The sequence below is a fragment of the Carcharodon carcharias genome, chromosome 6 (assembly GCF_017639515.1).
Source record: "Carcharodon carcharias isolate sCarCar2 chromosome 6, sCarCar2.pri, whole genome shotgun sequence".
NCBI classification, from domain to species: Eukaryota; Metazoa; Chordata; class Chondrichthyes; order Lamniformes; family Lamnidae; genus Carcharodon; species Carcharodon carcharias.
The window spans coordinates 148,412,026-148,434,734 of record NC_054472.1 but is presented as its reverse complement, the minus strand read 5'-3'; the positions used below and the strand labels follow the sequence as shown (position 1 = coordinate 148,434,734).

At 40.7% G+C, this 22,709-nt stretch overlaps 1 protein-coding gene across 4 annotated transcripts in view; it reads left to right on the top strand.

Moving 5' to 3' along the window:
- The window catches only part of snap47 (synaptosome associated protein 47), a 28,823-nt gene extending 6,678 nt beyond the window's left edge, over positions 1-22,145 (top strand). For 3 of the 4 annotated variants that reach the window (XM_041190660.1, XM_041190659.1, XM_041190663.1), the window contains 3 exons: positions 6,800-7,299; positions 11,238-11,350; positions 17,006-22,145. In XM_041190660.1, coding sequence (XP_041046594.1) covers positions 6,800-7,299; positions 11,238-11,350; positions 17,006-17,152 — 760 coding nt within the window. In that variant the 3' untranslated portion in view covers positions 17,153-22,145. The remainder of the gene's footprint in view (positions 1-6,799; positions 7,300-11,237; positions 11,351-17,005) is intronic. The other variant, XM_041190664.1, reaches the window with a different exon arrangement.
- Positions 22,146-22,709: the final 564 nt, after the last annotated feature.

The following is a 22,709-nucleotide window of genomic DNA, read 5'->3' as shown; positions in this document are numbered from 1 at the left end:
TTTTCTATATTAATTGCACTATATAGATACAGGCCAGTCAGTTTAAGTTTGGTGATAGGGAGGTTTCTAGAAACAATCGTTCGAGACAAAATGGATAGTCACTTGGGCAAATGCGCATTAATTAAGGAAAGCCAGCATGAATTTGATAAGGAAAATCATGTTTAAGTAGCTGGCGATAACAGAGGTTTGGTGAGAATAATGCTGTTGATGTGGTGTACAAGGACTTCCCAAAAGGCATTTAATACGATGCTGCACAAACAGACTTGTGAGAAAAGTTATAGCTCAGGGAATAAAAGGGACAGTAGCAACATGGATATGAAATTGACTGAGTGTCAGGAAACAGAGAGTAGTGGTTAATGGATGCTTTCCAAACTGGGGAAAGGCTTGTCAAGGAGTTCCCCAGGGGTTGGAGTTATGACCCTTGCTTTTCCTGATATATATTAATGACCTAGACATTGGCATACGGGGCACAATTTCAAAATTTGCGAATGATTCAAAACTTGGAAGCATTGTGAACTGTGAGGAGGATAGCGTAGAACGTCTAAAGGACATAGCTTGGCTGACAAATAGCAGATGAAACTGAATGCAGAGAAGTGTGAAGTAATTCATTTTTGGTGGGAAGAACACAGAGAGACAAGATTACAACTCTAAAGGGGGTGCAGGAGCAAAGGGACCTGTATGCATAAGTCATTGAAGGTGGCAGGACAGGTTGAGAGAATGGTTAATAAGGCATACAGTATCCTAGGCTTTATTAACAGGGGCATACAGTACAAGACCAAAGAGGTTATGTTAAACTTGTATAAAACACTGGTTTGGCCTCAACTGGAGTAATGCATCCAGTTATGGGTACCAAACTTTAGGAAAGATGTGAAGGCATTATAGACAGTGCAGCAAACATTCATGAGAATGGTTCCAGGGATGAGGAACTTCAGTTATGTAGATAGATTGGAGAAGTTGGGACTGTTTTCTTTGAAGAAGAGAAGGTTGAAATGAGATTTGATAGGAGGTATTCAAAATCATGACGGTTTGGACAGAATTGAGGAGGAAAGACTGCTCCCACCGGTGGAAGGATTGAGAACGAGAGGGCACAGATTCAAGGTAATTGGCAAAATAAGCAATGGAGACATGAGAAACTTTTCCATGCAGCGAATGGTTAAGATGTGGAATGTGCTGCCTGAGAGTGTGGAGGAGACAGGTTATCCAGGCATACAAGAGGGAATTGGATTATTAACTGAAAAGGAAGATTGTGCAGGGTTAAGGGGTGAAGGCAGAGGAATAGCGCTAGGCAAATTGCTCGTTTGGTGAGCTGGCGTGCACACAATGGGCTGAATGGCCTCCTGTGCTGTAACAATTCTGTGATTATGTGAAGTTGTTGTCTGGTACTGAAAAAGTTGTGTGTTTTTCTGTGTCAGCTCCTGCACCTGTACAACACACAGTGGGATTAAAAAGGAACAGTTTACTGTGCACCCACTTGTGCAACTTAGCATATGGACAATGTAGACGATGTTTGTGTCAGAATGGAGGAGCTGGTATTTTGGAATAGAGCCAGTTGCGATAGGTAGGTTCAGATTTGTATTCCAGTGCTAGATAAGAGCTCCAGGAGTTGACCGAATACTTTCACTGGTTGGCCAGTGAGCATGAATTTTTAAATTTTCTTTTGCATGTGACCTATTGGGACAATGGGATTCTGAATCGGTAACCTCTGCATTAGCAGAGCTGGGTCTAGCTGTAATGGAAATTCCCCAGTGGTGGGTTATCACCAGGGAGCTTGCAATACAGCTGTGTAAATTCAAAACAGCCCTTTGTTTGTGCTTTATTATATGCTACTTTTATCTAACAGTCACTTGGTAGTACAGAACTTGAACATTGCTGAAAGGAGAGACCCGTTGCTGAAGCTTTTTATCTTGCACTCATCGGTGCAAAGACAAGAATGCCAAATTTCAACTGTTCACAACTATTTACAGGAGTAAAAGTTGCTGATATGCTTTTTTATGATATACATTCATATACAAAGACCCGTTCTCTGCAAATAAAGGAAATGTTCAGGCCTTGCAACTTCTTTTGAATTGCCCAGGAGCTTGGGGAGCCTTGTTTTCAGTTTCTTTCTCCATGGCAACACCTGAGCCAGAGTTGACTTGCCAACCAATCAGTACCCTTTTCTCCTGTAGTGCAAATTATTGTGATGTTTGAAATTTGACATTCTTGCATTTGTCCTGATGAGCGCAAGACAAAAAACTTTGGAAAGATGTCACTTTTATCTAATATAAAATTTACAAGTGAATGGAAGAAGAGATTGCGCTTATTAATTGTAATGGTTCGACCCTTTCCACTATGCTTCATTTCATTCTAATATTCTATGTTTTTAATAATTTAAATAATTTTATATTTGTATAAAGTTGCATCAAGCAGATAATACCACATTTGAATGAGATGGTTCATTCTTTGGGTATGATTTTGCAGACATTTTCAGCCCTCTGCCACTCCTTGCCAGTGCTATTTCTTTGTGTGCAAACTCCGACATTGAATGTCAGTGGCTATCTGACCATAACTGCCAAGCTCAATCCTGTCCAGCCTGAAATCAATCATTACTCATTCTCAAGATGGGGACGTCACTGCCATTCATTTCCCGTGTCTATGAATAAAGTATTTTTTTTGGGGGGTGCTGGGAGAGGAGAGAAAGAATTCCCATCCCTAGTTGTGGATGGTGGTGGTGGGCTGCCTTCTTTGATGCAGTTTAAGATTCCTTGCTTAGTGACTCCAGAGTCAACCATATTGTTGTAGTTCTAGAATCGGGCATAGGCCAGCTCAGAAGTTGTGCTGGTTTCCCTCTCTGAAATACATTAGTGAATCGGATTTGGACTCTTACAGCAATCCAGCAGCCTGATGGTCACTTTTACTGAATTTTGTTTATAACTAAATTCAAATTTTCAAGCTATCGTGCGGTATTTGAACACACATTCTCTGGATTATTAGTCCATACTTCTGGATTACTAGTCCAGTAACATTAACCACGACACCACCGTGTGCACTTTCCAACAGGGGCGTTGTTGGATGGCATTTAGCTGGTGATACCCTAGCTGATTTTCTTATTTTGGAGGGGACAATTAAGGTGCTCCTGCGCCATTTGACTAATATACAAGGATTCAACTTGAGGCTTTCTTTGTATGGGTTAGTAACATGCAGCACAGCATAGTTACTATGAGAGCTGTGAAATTTTGATTTTGTTTTCTGGAAGTGTTTCTGATGTGGTAGATTAGCTACAGATTTGCTACAGGGCCATGTTCATTTCTGCCCATCTTAGTCTGGCTTAGTTTTCTGGGGACTGCTTTCTACAAGGAAGGACCAGTTTGACCCAGCTTGTCACTGTGGTTTACCTGAAGACGGCTGCACCATGATGGCTTACTGAAGGGAATTATACATTCTTTTCCCACGCATGTTATTTTTCTGGAATGTGTAAAATCTATTAATGGAAGGCAAAAGCCTAGGCCTTTCTGAGTCTGGCAGACATATTGTTTAAGGAGTGAGAGCAGTTGAGCTGTGGAGTGAAGAACAATCTACTAGTCTGGTTTTTTTTGTCCAGATTTAATTCCTTGGTATTACTGCTCTTGTCCTCAGTGATAGAGGGCTGGGAGGTGCTGGCAAAGTAAGCTTGCACTATAGATGGTACATAACTGTAGAGAAGATGTGCCAGAGTGGAGAGGTTGAATGTCAAGTCTAGAAGCATGGCTACTAATCAAGTATACTACGTTAAGTTGGATGGTGCATTTCAAGCTATGTCCATTCATCCAGGGAAATGGTGAGTGAGTATTCCATCAGGCTACAAATATGAGCTTTGTAGATGGAGAGGCTTTGAGAGGATAAAAGTTGAGCCACACACCGCAGACTGCCATACACTTATAGCTGCAATGTTGATATGACTGGCCCAGTTCAGCTTTTGGTCAGACATGATGTTGACTGTGAAGAGCTCAGTAATGGTGGTGCCATTGGAGTTTGCAGCAGTAATTGGACCTTTCCTTGTTAGTCATTTGCAGACATATATATGGCGTGATTGTAATCCGCTACTTCTTGACTCTGAATGTTGTCCAGGTTTTGCTATAGGCTGGCATGGATTGCTTCATGTTGCAAGAGCTGTTGAAGAAAGAACAACTGATCATCCTATAACGACCCTGCAGTTATAGTCTTACAGGTACAAATTTTCATGATCTAGATAAATGAGAAGTTTTTGGTTAACTCGGCTTTACATAATGGAAGGGGAATGAGAAGAGGGCTGTTTGCGCTTCAGTCAGAGTGCTGTGTGCATCTGGATTTGATTTCTTGTTATTTTTATTTTCTGGAACTAATATTTCACTTTAATGATCCCTGAATACAACCTTCCTGACTAAAATATGTTTTTCTTTGTGTAGCTAGTTCTGTGCCAATTAAAGGAAAGGTGGGAGTGAAGTAGTTGCTGTACAAACTTTTGTCCTATCTAATTTACATTCAGAGCACACAGGACAGCAGCTTTCACCTATGTAGCACTCCTCACAGTACAGAAATATGTCTCAGCAGTTCGTAGAGTAGGAAAATAAAGTAGACACCAAACAAATGGGGAAAGGTGAAGGGATAGAAAGTGCAGTCAAAAATAATGGGCGTTAGGGATTTTTTTTGAAAGCAGGAAGGGAGTTCCAGTGGGATGGGAGTGCAAAAGAAAACAATACTGATGGCGTAGAGGATATGGTCATGCTGTGTTATGTTACTGGACTAGTAATCCAGATGCTGAGAGTTCAAATCCCACTATGGCTGGCCTATATAATAGACTCTTAATTTCTCTCTGTAGTGGCCTATTAAGCCACTCAATCAGATTTAGCAGAGATTTTCATCAACAGGCACATCTGAGTGTGATTTTTTTTATACAAAGTTGAAGGAGTGGCTATTGAAGGGCCCTAACTGAAGGACATTTGGACAAAGCCAAAATGAAAGTCAGGATGAAAATGTTGTCCCTAGTAGATGTGTGGGATGGGGGGGCAGCGTGCACAGTGAGCCTGGAAACTTAAGATAATACCAGGACACAAAGAATGTTGAAAAATTGAGTACAAAATTGTATTTTAAGAGATTTTGGAGATTTGTAATTTTTTACAAGGAGACTGAGATTTTATGCAGATATCATTTATTTCAACCTTCCATTCCTTATTTTACCTAAAGATGTTCATACTGTTACATTGTGTTCGAAATTCAGTCTAGTAGTGTTTTGTACATAGAAATGTGAGATTTAGTTTTGTCCCTGGACCTTGAGATTTAGTCTAATTTTACTTGAGTTTTCAATTTTATTTTAATATTTATTCCCCATTAGTCCAAAAATTAGATTTGTTTTTCACATTTTAAGTGCATGTAAGGAAATGTATTAATCCAGAAAACATGAGTTTAAATCCCAGCACGGCAGTGTAAGAACTTGAAAATAGTTCGAAACAAAACGGGAAATAAACTGGTATCAGTAAAAAGTGACCATTTAAGCTGTCGGATTGCTGTAAAAATCCAATTCCTGTACCCATGTCCTTTTTGGGAAGAACACCTTCTCTCCTTATCCAGTCTGGCCTACATGTGACTCCAATCTCACACCAATATGTTTGACTGTGAAGTGACAGAGGAAGCCAAATCAAACCACAACAATGAAGAAGGCCCACCACCACTTTCTCAGGGAAATTAGGGACGGGAAATAAATAATGACCTTGTCAGGGACGCTCAAATCATGTAAATGAATAATAACTAACGTCAGACTGGATAGGATTAAGTGTAAATGAGAGTTTAGTCCCACATCATTGTTCTTGCCTCTGGGGTGGCCGAGCGAGCCATTCAGTTGTAACAATGGTTGCAAAGAATATGAACATTGTGGGGACACCTTCACCATCTGCATGGACTGCAACAGTTCGAGAAGGCTCACTGCCACAGGGCAACAAAATACCAGCTTTGCCAGCGATGCCCATAATCCAAAGAATGGATAGAAAAAAGAATTATGGCCAGGATTTTACGGCTCTTCCTGTCCAGTGGGAGGTTACGGTCCTGCTGAACTGAATGGAGATTTATATGGTTCGCCACCTCTGCCGGGGGCAGACATGCCGCAGCAGGGCTGTAAAATCCAGCCTAAGAAATAGATATGATTCTGAATTTGGATTCACTATTAAGATGTTTGCAGATAGATCTTTCCAATCCATGATCTTATGGTGCATACATGTAAGGTACTGTCACGCAATTCCTGCCAGTGTTAAATTTTATCCTTTTGGTTTTTGGGATGTGGATGACACTGTCAAGTCAGCAATTATGACCCATCCCTTGTTACCCTGACAGAATTAAGGGAGTTAACTAAGTAATGTGGGTCTGGAGCCACATCTAGGCCCAGACCAAGCAGGTGTTGCATGTTTCCTTTCCTGAGGATTTTAGTGATCTGGTTGGGTTCCCACAGATTTATTTTGGTGCAAACCCACAGATTTACTGAATTTCCATTGTGACCTTACTCATCCAGTACCATAACCGCTTGGTTAAAATTAATTGGTTAATGCATGCCCTAAGATATTGCTATCAGGATTTTCTCTTTCTACCTAGGTCAAAGATCACAAGTTCTACTCTTCTAATTTTAATGAATGTTTAAGTCAAGTTAACAAACACTGCTTCAACATTCCGAGGAGGTTGGCCTGTTTTAAGCATGAGTCTTAAACCCGCTCTTTACTCCTCTATGTCTCTGTAAAATCCCTATAAATTAAAACTTCTGAAAACTTCTGTCAAGCGATGACCAGTGAAATATCTTTCTTTGATTTCCTTGTGACAGACTGTTAACTGAGCTGGAGTCTCCACCGTGGTGGCCGTTCAGCAGTCGTCTCCGAAAGGCTCAACAGGAAACAAAGAATCAGTCAGAATACCCGGCCTCTGCCTCGAAAGCTTTCGGGAAGGAAGGCTTGATATTAAAAGTCCCTGTGCTTTACTCCCAAGGTCCGGACCCCATCCTCAAACAGGGCACACTTGCAGTCCTTTGCTCAGGTCTGGAAATCTGTGATTCAAACGAGCAGCTTGTGCACAAGTACCGACGGGAGGAAGTCGACGATGTTAAAGTGCAGAGCCCTTATGAGATAGTTGTCCGCCAGAGGTTCATAGGGAAGCCCGACATCTCCTTTACCCTGCAGTCTGCGAGGATGACTGATGTTGTTTCCATTGTAGAGATACAATACTCCAAAAAAGTGCAATTCAGAGAGGATCTGTTGGGGCTCTTCAAACCAGAGGAATCTCCTGTTTCAGAGAATCTTGGCATGGGCGGCTCCATATGGAATGCAGGTATGGCAAATTTCAGTTCTTAAGGGCCATGGTCACTCTGCTTCTATGTCTAAGATGTGACATAATGCAATAGCACTTCTGAATAAAAAGTAATTATCAAACTAGGAACATGTGAGAATATTTAGAGAAGGAAAAAGCTCTTGGACTTAAATATGTGCACCTATTTTATATAGAAAAACCTCACTGATCTACCTTTATTGTATCCTTTGATCCTTACTATTTCTAGACTAAAACTAGTCTGCTGAACTTGTATATTGTTCTCATCAACAGCCTTCCCATGGCAACGGATTCCACAATCTGATTACTCTTTCTGTGGAAAAAAAATACTATCTAACATACTTCACATTTCTAACTTCTAAATAATTAAATTGTGTCACCTGGTGATTAAATCCCTAGAATGATAAAATGATACAGTGGAAAAGGAGGCCATTCTGCCTACCATGTAGTGCTGGCACTTTGGTAGAGCTATCCAATTATTCTCACTCCCCTGCTTTCTGCATGTCCCTGTAAATTGTTTTTCCTTTCACGTTTTTGTCTAATTCTCATTTTTTTCTAAGTTCTCTTTTTATGACCTTTCTGCCACATCTATCAAATTTCCCAAGATGTAAGGAGAACAGTCTCCAGCCTTCACCTTCTCCAGCCTCTCCACATGATTGAAATCCGTCACCCCTGCTACCATTCTGGTAAATCTCTTCTGCACCTTGTCATGCTTCCTAAAGTGTGGTGCCCAGAATTGAAGACACTACTCCAGCTGAGGCTTAACCAGTGTTTCATAAAGTTCAGCTTAACTGCTTGCTTTTGTACTCTATCCCTCTATTAATGAAGCCAGGGATTCTATATACTTTATTTTAACAACCTTCTCAACTTGACCATTTTTTAAAGATGCGTACACACATCTCCAAGTCTCTGTTTCTGGACCAACTTAAAATTATACCATTTAGTTCATACTACCCCTCCTCATTCTTCACATCAAAATGTATCACTTCATACTTTTCTTCATCAAATGTCATCTTCAGTGTGCCTGACTATTTCCCCAGTCTGTGTCTCCTTCTGAAACCTGATGCTATCCTCTTCCATTTTTTAATATAGTTTTGAGTTTTGTATCAATTGTAAACTTTGAAATTATGCTTTGTAGACCCAAATCCAGGGAGGTCTTGTGGCGCAGTGGGTAGCATCCCTACCTCTGGGCCAGGAGCTTCGGGTTCAAGTCCCACTTCAGGACCTGATGGCCATGGAAGGTGCGTTCATAACGTTGCCAATCAGGTGGAACACCAGCTTGTAAATCCTTTCGGTTTGCCTGATGGCAGGTGGTAAGAGAGAGAGAGAGAGTTTCCTGAGCAGCCATACTGCACAAGACGATGGCAAACCACTGCAGTACTTTGCCAAGTATAATCATGGACCAATCCAATGCAAGTCCATGGTCGCCAACTCCCTATTAGGGCATGGTACCTGAAGGAGGAGGAGATCTAAGTCCAGGTTATTAATATAGATCAAAAAGAGCAGTGATCCTAATACTGACCCCTAAGGAACAAGACTGTGTACCTCCCTCCAGTCTGAAAAATAATTGTTTATCACTACTCTCTTTTCTGTCCCTTAGCCAATTTGGTAACTTTGCTATCACTGCCCCTTTAATTCCACGGGTTTTAATTTTGCTAACAAGTCTATTACGTGGTACTTTGTCAAACACCTTTTGAAAGTCCACATACACAACCTTAATTAATTACCCTTATCCAACATCTCCCCTGTTCCATCAAAAAATTTGATCTTTAGTCAAATATGATTTGCCTTTAACACACCTGTACTGAATTTCATTTATTAGCCTGTTCCTTTCCAAATGCCAATTAATTTTGCATGAATTGTTGCTCCTAAAAATTTCGCCACCACTGATGTTTGGCTACTGGACTGAAGCTGATGGGTTTAACCCTCTCCCTTTTTTTAAATAGGCGTATAACTTACACAACCCCTAAGTCCTCTGGTACCACCCTATATCCAAGGATAATTGGAGGATTATGGACATAGCCACCTTTACTTGCGTTAGTAACCTAGGATGCATGCCATTGAGACTGTGACTTTTCTACTTAGCGATATCCAATAACGCTACTGTCTCCTGTTTTACTGTTACGTTAGCAGCCTGTTCCTTAGTGAAAACTGATGTAAAGTACTCATTTAGTACCTCAACCATACCCTCTGCCTTCAAAAGAAGTTTCACTTTTTGATCCCAAAACATATTCCCTCCAATCTCTTCCCTTCCCCCTCCTCCTTCCTTCTTTCCTTTCACTATCCTGTTACTATTTAATTGTTAGTTAATGGCTTTTTGTTAAGTTTTATGTTGACCACTAATCTAGTCTCATACTCGCTCCTTGTCCCTCCTATTTCCTCTTAGATATTGTCTGTGCTTTTATATTTAACCTCGTTCTTGGATCTTTACAATTGTCATAACCCACCTTTTTCTGTTCCATTTTTAACATCTACCTTTAATCATCCAGGGGTCTCCAGCTTTCAATACCTATTCTTTCCCTCTCATGGGAACGTCTCTACACTCTACCCAAACCATCTCTCTTTGAAGGCCATTCATCCTTTACTACATTTTTACTCCCCACTATGGTAAAGCAATTTGGTTCACAATGAGCAGACATCACCCCGTAGGGGAGAATAAAGGTGTAAAACAAGGGTGGAATTTTATGACCCCTCTCGCCAGCGGGATTTTCCATTCCTACTTCATTCGATGGACCTTTGAATAGCTGGCTGCAATGTGGCCATAAAATTCTGCCCCAAGAGTGCTCGTTTATACAGTATTGTGTTTGGTTTTGGTCTCCTTACCTAGAAAGAATATACCTGCCATAGAGGGAGCTCAGTGAAAGTTCACCAGACTGATTCCTGGGATGGCAGGATTGTCATATGAGGAGAGTTTGGGGTGACTAGCCCTGTATTCAATGGAATTTAGGAGAATGAGAGAGGATCTCATTGAAATGTATAAAATTCTGACAGGGATGGGCAGACTGGATGCAGGGATGATGTTTCCTCTGGCTGGGGGTGCGGGGGATCTAGAATGAGGGAACGTAGTCTCAAGACACAGGGCAGGCCATTTAGGACTGAGATGGGGAGAAACCTCTTCACTCAGAAGGTGATGAACCTGTGGAATTCTCTATCACAGATGTCTGTGGAGGCCAAGTCACTGAATATGTTTGAGGAGGATATAAATAGATTTCTAGACTCTAAAGGCATCAAGGGGCATGGGGAGAGAGCGGGAGTATAACATTGCAATAGAGGATCAGCCATGACCACATTGAATGGCAGAGCAGGCTCGAAGGGCAGAATGACCTATTCCTGCTCCTATTTTCTATGTTTCTATGTCTCTGTTTACAGTGCCTTTCACAATCTCAGTATGTCACAAAGCTACCACCAATTAAGTACTTTTGAAGTATGGTCAATGCTGTAATGTAGGAAATGGGAAAGCCAGTCTGTCCATAGCAAAGTCGCATGAACAGCAATGAGGTAATGACCAGACAATTTGTTTTAATGCTCTTGGTTGAGGGACATATATTGCCCAGGACAATGGGAAGAACTTTCCTGCTCTTCTCCAAAATAGTGTCATAGAATCCTTTACTACTCTTGACTTTTACTTCCATGACTTCAGTGGATCAGTGGTCCATTCTACATCAATCACTTCTTTGTGTAAACTGTGCCTAAACCAGAGAGAGGCAAATTGCGGACTGAGGTCTAGACTACTTCCTATCCCCCTGTCACTGTTTAGCCTGAAGTGGTGATTTATAAATACCTTTCCTCATAACTCAGTGCTATGAATCAGTTCTCCTGGCTTTTCTTTGCATGGCCTTCAAGGCTTGGTTGTCTACCTTGTGTCTAAGTGACTGATACAGAATACACCCTGATGCCAATAAATAGCAGCAAATGTCTTGTGTTTGCATTTATTTCTGCAGCAGCTGGCTTCTTGGATAAAGTTATGCATCCTGTTTCGGCAAGCGGTGGACAGATGTCCCAACAAGTATCTGAGCAGACAGTTTCAGAGGCCGAAGCCCAAGAGCTGAGACAGGTGAGTGCATTCCACTTGGATAGTTTTCATTTATGGGCTTATTACTATGCGATGGACAGGCTCTTGAACTTGATTATTTGTGTAGATTCTATTGATTAATTAACTGAATGCATTGTATGTTTTTGAAATCATTGTTACTTTTCTTAAGAATATTGGTGGTAACTAATTTTCAGAGTTGTACATATAGCCCTTGTAAGAAAGAGGTGGCAGCAAAATAAGACCAGGCAACGGATCATGTCAGATAAAATCCTGGTGTGATTTTCTGCTACTTGTCCTCTCTGCTTGCCTTTTTGTGATTTTGTTTCTTCAATAAGTGGAGAGTCCTTGCCACTCTTTCATTTTATCATGCAGACTATTTCATTCTCCTGTTTATGCATTCTCTCCCTCTCATTCTCGCTCAGTCGCGCTCTTTCTTTCATTGGATCAAAAGGGCAAGAGCTGTATGCTGTTTCTCTTATGAAATATATAAAGTAAATATATTCACATAGAGACTTAATGGGACATCAAAACATCTCAATTCTTCACATTGATAACTTTCTTCATGGAGAATGACTTCTTGTGGAGGCAAAGACAGCAGCTGTTCTGTATCAGCAAACAACAAGGTGAATGACCAGTTTATTATCGACTTGTCACCCTATTTAGCGCTCTCTCTCCTTTTTATGTATGCTTCCTTTCATTCTCATAGAGGACCCTCCTTGCAGAATTTCAGATGTGGAATAAGAGGGTATGTGAGCTCTTTGCCTTGCCTCTATTCTTTGCCCTCTTGAACTTGTGTTCTCTCATTCCACTGCCACTTGTACTTATTTGTAAACTCCTGCTGCTGCTCTTGTGTGGCTGTGTTTTGTACTCGTGCTTAGTTTTTGTCTCATACAAACTTGAGTCCTATTCAAAATTATTTTTTTTACGCTGGCGAGCTTCTGGTGATTTGACTTTTCTCCTGAAGACATCGACTCCTAAAATATGAACTGTCTTCTCATGCCATTCCTGAGTGGCCATACTTCTTTCGTCAGTATCACTCTAATTGTCAGCCTAGATTATGTGCTCAAATCTCTGGTGTGAGTCTTGAACCTATGACTTTCTGACTTGGGTGCAGAGTGTTATCAGAGAGTCATGGCTGACATTCTGTTATAAAGATGAGTGTTTTTTCAAATCTCTGGCCACAGGTGATTTGTTCTAGCAGAGAGTGATTTTTAGCAAAAGGATGTTAGGTACAGGGATAAAAGAGACATTATCTGCCCTCTCAGGAGGACACAACAGATTCCATGATATTAAAGAAGAACCAGGTAGTGCAAATAATTTGATAATTCTTTCAAAGAGCAGGCACAGTCTCAATGGTCTGAATGGCTTCCTTCTGTGCTGTAAGCTTCTATAAGAGTAGCATCGTTCTTCTGGTCCCTAACAAACATTTGTTCCTCAACCAGTACCTGTTTTTTTTAAAAAAAAGGAAAATTAATTATCTGGTGATCTTTTTTTTATTCTTTGCAGTTTCTGGGACCTCGTGTGCAAATTGGCTGCAGTTGTAGTGTATTTCTCTGCATTACAACTGTCACTATACTTAATTTGCTGTGAGTGCTCTGAGATGGTGGAAGGTGCTTCATACATACAAGTTCGTTCTTTCTGTTCAACTCTTTCTTGCTCCTTTTGAGCCATGTCTGCCCCTCTTGCTACTGAAGTACATCAGTTTCTGTGAAGAAGTGATCGATAAAACCAAACACCAGAGGGCTCCAAATGCATTCCGTTAGCAGACCTGCTGAAATACTGAACTTTAATAATACGCTGTAAATCTTGGGATGGGCTGCAGTAAATTTTTCCCTTGCTGAATAACTGAAGGATTACAAGAGTCGTCATGTTTGCAGAATCATTAGATACATCCAGACCTCATTAGTCTGAGCTGCACTCTTCAACTCTATTTCAAACTGGAGTCATGTATTTAACTGGAACCCATCTACAAAACGAGCCTAAGGACTACAGAGAATTAAAGAGACACTCTTCAGTACCTCCTATAAAACTTGTGACTGATAATTAAGTAGTATTCTACACAAGTATCCTATTTTGTTTAAATTGATTATGCATTGAAAGGAGTAAATGGAAAGCTCTGAAACAGTACTGAGCTTCATGTCACTCATTGGCTGTAGAGGCTGAGATCCTTGATTTGACTATATAATAAGCAGTAAGCAGCAACGGGTAGGAGAACAGGACACTGGAGGTAAAATTATCAGAACAGCACAGCTGGGTAATACCTGTGCAAAACTGATGAGATTGGGAGCGGGGTTCAGATTCTATGTAAAGATACCAATTCATGACCAGTTTGGTTTGACTATTCCACCCACCCGCTCACTGCTGCTATTGCATTTTTAAAATGCTGGGTTCCCTGTGATGTCGCCCGCTGCAAATCGAAGGAGTTGGTAGAAGCTTCTGGGAGACTTGAGAGATGCAGTGACTGGATGGGGAAGGGGTTTTTGTGAGGCATGATAGGAGTTTTGCCTTGTGCTGCACACCTATTAAAAGCAAGATATGTACAGCTATATCTGTAGAATGTGATATATTGGATTTAAAATGCATACAGATCAGATTGGAGGGGAAAGGATGCATGAGGAGAAAATCTTGCTGAAAATAGATTTTTTTTCTGTAATATGTGGCTTTTTTTTTCTCCAGTGCATAGGTAACCAGAGAACACATGTTTAAGATAAAAACGGAAAATGTGGTATAACTTGTCTGATGGATGGCACCTCTGTCAGTGCAACACTGCCCTGTGATAGCCTACACATCACATCTTGCAGTGGGAATTAAACTCACATCTTCTGATTCCGAGGCACTGGAGCACTGAAGGAATGTTGTCCTTTGGAGGAGATATCTCCACCTACCTGTACAGGTAGTTGAGTTAGATATTCAAGATGCCATCTTGTAGGGAATTTTCCCAATGCCATGGCCAGTACTACTGAAAACTGATGAACTAGGAATACATTTCATCACTGTTTGTAGGTTGTTGCTATCACAGGTCATGTTTTTTTTCACATGACTAAACTCCAAAGTCCATTTGAAATACAATTAGGACACAACTGAAGTTTGACAAGAGACAATTTATAATTATACTTTGTGCAGTTTAAGTGGAAAGAGTATGAAAACATCAACACCCTGCACTTTACTGAAGCCCTGATAATGACATTGTAAGTTATAAAAAGTTGGCTTTTTTCTGCATTATTACAGAAGTCAAGCAATGCCTGCAGTGATGAAGCTAGAGGCCAAACAATTGTGTTCAATCTGGAATTGAATTCTACTCCTTGTTGAAAAATCTTGGATCTAAATCCAAATTATTTTTATGTGATTCTGTTGTAGCTTTGCAATGCAGGTGTTTATTTGGACAATGACCAGCAAAGAAACCATATCTACTGGTTGGATTTTGTTTGCCGAGGCAGCCAACTCGCCGGGCTTGCCTCAACAAAAAGGGCTCCAAATCATTAGATTTTTGCTCAGTGGGAAGGGACGGGGGTGAGTAGTGGGCCAGTTAGAAGGCACACCCCTGTTCTCTGGGACTTGGACCCAGTTGTTTTAGAAAACTTTAGGCCCTTTAGCCCTCATTCCCATTCAGCCCCCATGGTCCCTCCTACTGTCCATGCCAACAATTCCAACTCCTGCCACTCATTCATCCCATGGTCCCTCAGACTCCCCATGCCAACTCAATGTCACTCACCCAGTATCCACTATGGATGGACCCCAGAAATCAAGTGGAGCTGAAAATAATAACTTCTAAAAAAAAAATCTAATATCACTCTTGTTACACAGACATGATAGTGAAAAATCTCCGATTCATGAAAGCCATAAAGCTTTTAAATCTCCTCAAGTGGTTAATTTCATACAAACTTCTGTTCTTACAACTAATCATTTAATAGCCGCTTTAAGCTGTCAATCAAACAGTAAATTCAGAACCCCCTGCTGAGAGAACTAAAACTTTTGAAACTCAGTCAAACATTCATAATGAATAGCCTTTAGGGAAATGTCAACAAATAAATTTATCGAAACTGCTTGAATAGATGCTATAACAGCTGGTCTGTCAATCAAAGCAGCTCAGCAGAGGTTTTCTTTTAACGATTATTGACAACTGGAACCAGTTTTTTTTATAGTTTAAAGAGTGGGGAATTTGAAAAAAAAGCTTAAGATAAAGCAGTTAAACAGACATTGTATGCCCTTCAACAGCATTTATGATTACACCATAAATTTGCAACTCCAACCCTGCAGGTTAATGCTCTTGCAACAGTCAAAATGGGATATGTTTTAACTTTACACAAAGTTCAAATGGCCCTGCTGAGCTTAGGTTTTCCTCCTGTGCGATTTACACTCTTTCCCCTTTCCCCTAACAGCAAAAATTGGATCTGCTGGAAAGGGTTGGGGGGGGAGGCGAGGCTTCCACATCCGGTTCCTGCCCACCATTTTTAAAGGTCCGTGGAGTCTTCCCAACACCGTGAACATCTAGACCCATGTGTCTTATTTTTGTACATGTGCCAGTGCTTGCTTAGAAACTGACAACTGAAGTGATCCCCAATGGCATTTAAAAACTCCCACATATGTGTATCTCCACAGCAAAAACTGTTTGGAGCTGTATCTTTTATTGTTTTAATTATAACAATGAACAGTGTAATTGAGAAAAGCAGCTCCAGAACACACAATTCTGAAACTTCCAAAACCATTGACAGCTTAGCAATATTGAGACAGTTCTGAAGAAGAGACATATTGGACTCGAAACATTAACTCTGTTTCTCTCTCCACAGATGCTGGCAGACCTGCTAAGTTTTTCCAGCACTTTCTGCTTTTTTTTTTTTGAGACATTAATTTATTAGTCCACTTTCCACCACTTCTGAAAGTACTCTGTTTCACTGCGGCATGGATCCATGGGTGTTAGAAATTCTCCAGGACCTCATCCAAGGGAGCCTAGATAATCAATGGAGAGTGTCACAGCACAACTCTATTCTTAAAACCCACCTCTTTCATGATCTTTTTAACCACCTTCCTATCATGTCGCTATTTGCTTTAGAGTCCATTTTTAGCTGGCTAACTTTTGTGGAGTGCCTTGGTATGGTTTTTATGTCAGATAAATGCAAATTGTTGTTGAACATTCTAGCTTTGGAATATTTAATATTGTGTGGCATTATAGCATACTGGGAAAGTGAACAGTTCATTCACTATCTGGAATTATGCAGCTTTTGGGTCTCAGTGTTCCTGTATAAATGTGCCAAATATTGGCAAAATTCACCTTTTCTGGTACTGTACAGCTCATATTGGAGCCTGCTGCAGGCCTATATTCCAGGTTGCACATACTGCATTTCTCAGTCTGGAGTATTTTCTCTGTTTCACTCAAACATCATGGTCCTGCACTCTAGAATTTCCTTCCTAAAACTCTGCCTTTCTACCTTTCTTCCCCCTACTTCCCCACCTTCCAGAAAGCTCATCCAATCTCAGCTTTTCAACAATATTTCTAGTTGCCTTGCCCCAACTCCTGCAGCTCACCCGCAAAGTGTATATAACTAAGCTGCCATCTCCTGTCGGGTATAAAGAGAATTAAAGAGAGTGTCCCATACAGTGTGAAACTGCGCGCAACTTGAATCCATCAGTGTTGGTGCACACCAGAAATAACTTACTTGCACCCTGCTTTCATTTTAGATCCTGCGGAAGTTGAAGAGTATTGCGCTGGACACTGAAGCTGAGCTGGAACGCCAGGATGAAGTGCTGGATATCATTGGCTCCTCCACAGACCAGGCGACATCCCGGGTAAACATGAGTCACAGACGGATGCGGAAACTCCTGTAGGACTTGAGCTGACCAAATACTGCAGTGCTCAGTCATATTCAGTGCGGCTTGCTCTTCATCAAGACCTCAGCATTTGGAGAGAATGCTTCAAACAGCTGGTACAACAGTGGCAAAGATGGCAGTGAATCGGGTTTGCCCATTCCTTAAAAGTTTGAAGAGAAGGACATGTTTGCCTGGACTTAGCTTGGGAATGTTGACAAACTTTATATAAATTGTTGCCACAACCTGTGGCCAGTCTGCAGTTCTGTTGTCTTGGCCTTAGAAAGGCCTCACCACCAACATGTCAACATCCATAGAGGAGCCAGGAAAATGCTCCTGTCAACCAGAGACCATTTCCATGGCAACTGTCTTAGAATCTAATGCTTATCCTGTTTTAAAACTCTATAAAAGTCTAGCCAATGGTAAACTTTCAAATTCAGATACTTTCTGATTTGCAATCTGTAAAACATAGCTTGTTTAAAAGTATAATTGAATGTAGAAGCCTTATTAGTGCAATAATATGGGCTTTTTTAAGGCATTGAGATAGAAGTGCCCCGAGCCAGTTTATTTCTGTGTTGAGAATGCCTTTCCTGTTTGCTTGTGAATTTACAGCTGACACGCCATAGCTTTAGCATGCAGGGAAAGTCATGCAAAGCTGTTAAGTGTGTGGAAAAATGTCCTCTTATATCTTGAAGCTTGGACAAATTTTACTGCCACATGCCGTATCGTTGCTTCCTCAGGCTTTTCCTGGTGAAACCCATCCACTAGAGATCATTAGCAAGTGCCAATAATGCACAGTTGGTCAAGCAGTTTGTTAAAGGGGAAAGGAGGTTAATTTTTCTGGTGAGGCACATCACCCAAAATGTTGCTCTTTTGAGATTCTGATAGAGCTTCTTTTAACTTCAGATTTTCTGTATTTGTGGCTCTTTTATCTCAGCCGCGGAGGACAGGATCAGTTGAGTCACAGTTAGAGCTCTAGCAAGACCATGTTTAGAGGTCTAGGGAAGAGAGATTTTTGGTCATTTCCATTTGAGTAGTGCTGAAGCTGGGATTGTGAAGAATAATTGGAAGTGTGTTTCAAGAGGGAAAGATAGTAACTGACTGCATCAGCAAAGGATCTTATTTAAGCCAGTTATTACAGACGCAATTCGTGTGAAAGAATGGCAGCAGTGAGTTCCATTTGTTGGCCATCCTGTCATTTGCAGTTTGGGCATGTCTGTGCCTAGTGTTCACACCCTTACTAAGGATAATTGAACAAGGCAACCTAACCAGTCTCAGCAACCCACTACCAATGGATTATTTGCAGCAAAAAGTTAATGCATGAATGATGCTTATCCACCCCCAAGATATCTCTAGTCTGTGAGCATAATGCCACTAGGATTACAGTAAATAGTCTGAGAATTTCATACTATGTATTTGAACTTTGGGGAAAACAAAAACCAAAAATACAATTATCGATGTGTCCTTTTGAAACTTGGATTGTATCTGAAGAGAAAGCTTTGAGGTGTATAGCAGAAGGGTGAAGTACTGGTGAATACAGCTCTACCACTGCCATTGGTGACAGCAGTAGGTAAGTAATTTAATATGAAGAATTGAGTATATCACAAAGTTAAAATGTATTGCTTTAAGCATATAGTGTATTGGGTGCCAATATGCTAAATAAGCACTGCAGTATTTACTCGGCATGCTAGTGATATCTATTTACTCGGCATGCTAGTGATATCTAGGGCCAGAATATCAATACTGCATCAACAACAACAGTCTCACCAAGACAGCATGGGTGTTTTCTATGGCATTCAATTGGAATTTTGGTCAAATGTTCTTGGGAGTTTTCTCTATATTTGATATATCTCTTTTATAGGGTTAATTAGCTGCCTATTCTTACCAATCATTAGCTGCAAATACATACACTAGGATGGTGCGTGGCCTCAAAAAAGCTTTACTAGGTTGCCAATGCATAGAAAATTTACTGATGAAGTTGTAAGCATCATGTTCTTACCCAATATAAATTAATGCTAATTAATATATTATCCTTTTGATAATTGTCCTCAACAATAATACCTTGTGCATGGGTATGTAGCTACTGCAGTGAGTGCACGCAGCTTTGCTTTGGAGATATAAAGGGAAAATAGTAAGACTGACAAAGATGGATACATCATCCCAGTCTTTGATAAAGTCCGCTTTGATTTTAGCAAGTATAAATGGAGCACTTTCTATGCTGAGAGTATATATACACTGGCATGGCCTATTTGTCAGGGTCGCCTATATAGCTTTAAAATATCTTTTCTGAACTGACTGCTTGTTGTGAATCAAAATATACCAGGATATGTCAGAAATCTTCAATAGATAGAAATGCTTAATTTTAGGTTGTTGCATTGGCATTGTTTACAGGGATTCAAGTGTGCTGCACTTTATATTATTCCTTTCTGATGGTTATTGAAGCGGGATTAACTTCCCTCATTCACTTCCAAATTGGGAGATGGAATAGTGTATATAGAACCACTGAATAATTGACATTGAGAGAGCTGCTTATCTATATGCTGCAATGTGTCAAGTCTGATTGTGGATGAGTATGGGTAATTAGGCTCAGAGTGAGGGCCATTTGCTCACATTGGCTTTGCCCTCTACACAAAAAGAGTAGTGAGAAGGAGGTGCAAGTGGGAGAAAGACTGCAGATTATGACTGAAAATAGTTGAAGTCCTGGAAGCTTGTGCTTTTAGGCACTGTTTAGTTTGAGCAAAAGCAGAGAGCAGCTAGAGAGAGACAAAATGGATACAGAGGTGAGCTACATATGCTTACTAGGTACATGTCAGGTTTTATAATGGGAGGCACTAAATTCATAAATTTTGCTGCAAAAGTGGATTTTGATATGATTCTGGCAGAGCCTTGAGTTGTTTGTTCATTCTTCCTGGAGCAACAGGACATTTTATACTGAGGTTATGCTTCTCAACTCTGAAAAGTGCATTAGCAAGTTGCTGCTGGTAATTGTTCCCAATCTCCTGTTACTGTTGGATTCCAATGCAAGTTCTTAACTTCCAATATTTCAGTGTCGTTATTTCAGTGTTTACCACTGATAGTGCTGCTGACATACATGGGTCTTACTCACTTTCAAGACCAATTGGTCTTCAACAGCACTTTATTCTCTAGATATAGCACCTTATTTCCCTATTGATCTCAGTCTTCATGAATACTAACCTTATCATCTTTGCATTAAAGCATCTGGATTTTGTATCCCAGCCCTAACAACTTCCAAGAAAACCCACTACAACCTCTGTTGTTTTTCAAAGACTTCCTGCTGTCAGTCGTAACATTTTTGTTCACAATGCTGATCCTGTTGCTTTCTTGTCCTTTAGCCAGTTTATCTGAAATTATTCCAGGCTTACTCTTTTTCCTATTACACCCAGGATATATAATGTTCCCTCAGACACCTGTCTTCAAAATTGAAGATGACAGCTTATCTCATTTCTCATTGTTCCTGTTTCAAACACCAGGGATCAGCCATGTCTCAATTTTGTCTATTATGTATTTGTCACCTGTTGAGCTGCAACAGTAAGGGGAGTGGAATGCTTTCCTCGAGCCTCTTGAATTCATACTGCAATGCCTCTCTTTGTGTTTTTATTTTTATTTCTTAACATGCTTGCTCAATGTAAGACATCCATGTTTTACACCTGGTATCAGTCTGTGGACCTTCCCATATATATAACAGGGTTTATATGTAAAGCTTCCACCACTGCCCAACAAAAAGTGCCTTATTCCTAATTTTAAAGAACTCTTCCATCTAGCACCAACTGTGACAATTCAATTTCCCCACACCCTGCAGCCTTAGTGAGTGAGATTGCCAATTTAGAGATGTATGTGGATAGCATATTATAGACTAGCAGCCACTGGGAAACTGTTAAAAGCTGCCCAATCTCCTTTCACTTAGAACCTGACCAGCCAAGAGAGAAGCACCATTCAACCTAGTTTGAAATGAAGCCAAATATTTGGGTTCTGGGGATACCTACGCAACTTCCCTCACAATTCACGTTTTTATTTTTGTGAACATCATTGTTGAAATTTCCAATGAAGAAAATGTGGTTAGTTTGGTCACATTCATAGCATAAGCTATAGCCTATTGATCCCTGGATCACTGGCCATGAAAGCCCCTAGTTATCTGGCCATGATTCTCCTCTGCTTCACGGTCCCTGGCTATCTGGCCTTGAGTCTCCACACCATGGTCCCTGGCTATCTGGCCACGATTCTCCTCCGCTCCATGGTCCCCTGTTATCTGGCTACGATTATCCGCCCGATGGTCCCTGGTTATCTAGCCACTAGTCTCTGGTCCACGGTACTTGGCTCCCTGGCCACGAGTCGATGCTCCAAGGTCCCTGGCTATCTGATATCACTTGCGATCATGAGGCAGCATACCAAATTCAGACAGCTTAAGTTGGTGACTTATCTCGTATGCAGAGGCAGATTTTCATTTGTTAATTACAAAATAAAATGTTTTAAAACCTTTCTTCTGAGTCTTAGCTGCTGGGAGATTGATTTTATGCATATTCCTTGGATTCAGCATTTTGTTTTCTAATTCTTATTGTGTGGCCTAAAGGACTGTATGGTATGCAGCCCACAAAAATAAAGTTTCGACACCCCTGACTTAATTTATATTCGATGCTCCTGAGAAGTGTACTGCCAGACCAATGAAGGAAACAGAATTCCTGCCAGACAGGGTCATTCTGCAAATTACAGCACTGATTTTTGGATGGAAATATATACGTAGTCAATTTTTTTTTGTTTGTGTGGTCTTTAAGATCAACCGTTGATTACAACGATAGAGGGAGTCGAATTTCAAGTGGTTTCAGGTAATTGTCTACAGACTCTCTCTGTTTAGGAAAAAGGTTTGTAATGGGAAGCAGGCATCATTAAATCTCTTACTTTCAGTACTGTATTACTGATTTGCTGTATGGAAATGTACACTCTGCCTATGCCGTGTTTGCTTTGTACAATAAATACTGAAATAAATCTACAAACCACATTACAGAGGCTGCGTTGGAAGTTTTTAGATGTCTCTGTTACGGCTGCCTTGCCCATGTGTTTACACAGTTCTCCTGTGTTGTGTTCTGGGTGGCATAGCAACAGGGTACAGCGGAAGGCTGCTGACTCCATCTCTGTCTCGAGAACTCAAATAGTTGGAAGATTTATGAGATGTTCCCAAGGGTAGGTTCAGAGCCTTCCTCTGCATGCCCCAGGCATTCTCCTTCAACCTTGGTCCTGCAGGTTCATTCTGTGTTTCTGTTTATAAGGAAGAAAGGTTTAAAAAATAATATTTATTCTCATTGCTGGCATGGCTAACATTTATTGCCCATCCAAAGTTGCTGTGTGAAGGTGGTGGTGGGCTGGTTTTTTGAACTACTGTGTAGAGGTGGTTCAAGAAGTCAGTGATACAAGTGAGTGGCTTCCTAGGCCACTTCAGAGAGCAGTGAGAGTAAACCTTGGGACGGAGTCACATATAGGCCAAACTGTAAGGATGTCAGCTTTCTTTCCCTAAAGGATGTTAATGAACCAGTTGTTTTTTTCCAACAATCTGACAGCTTCGTAG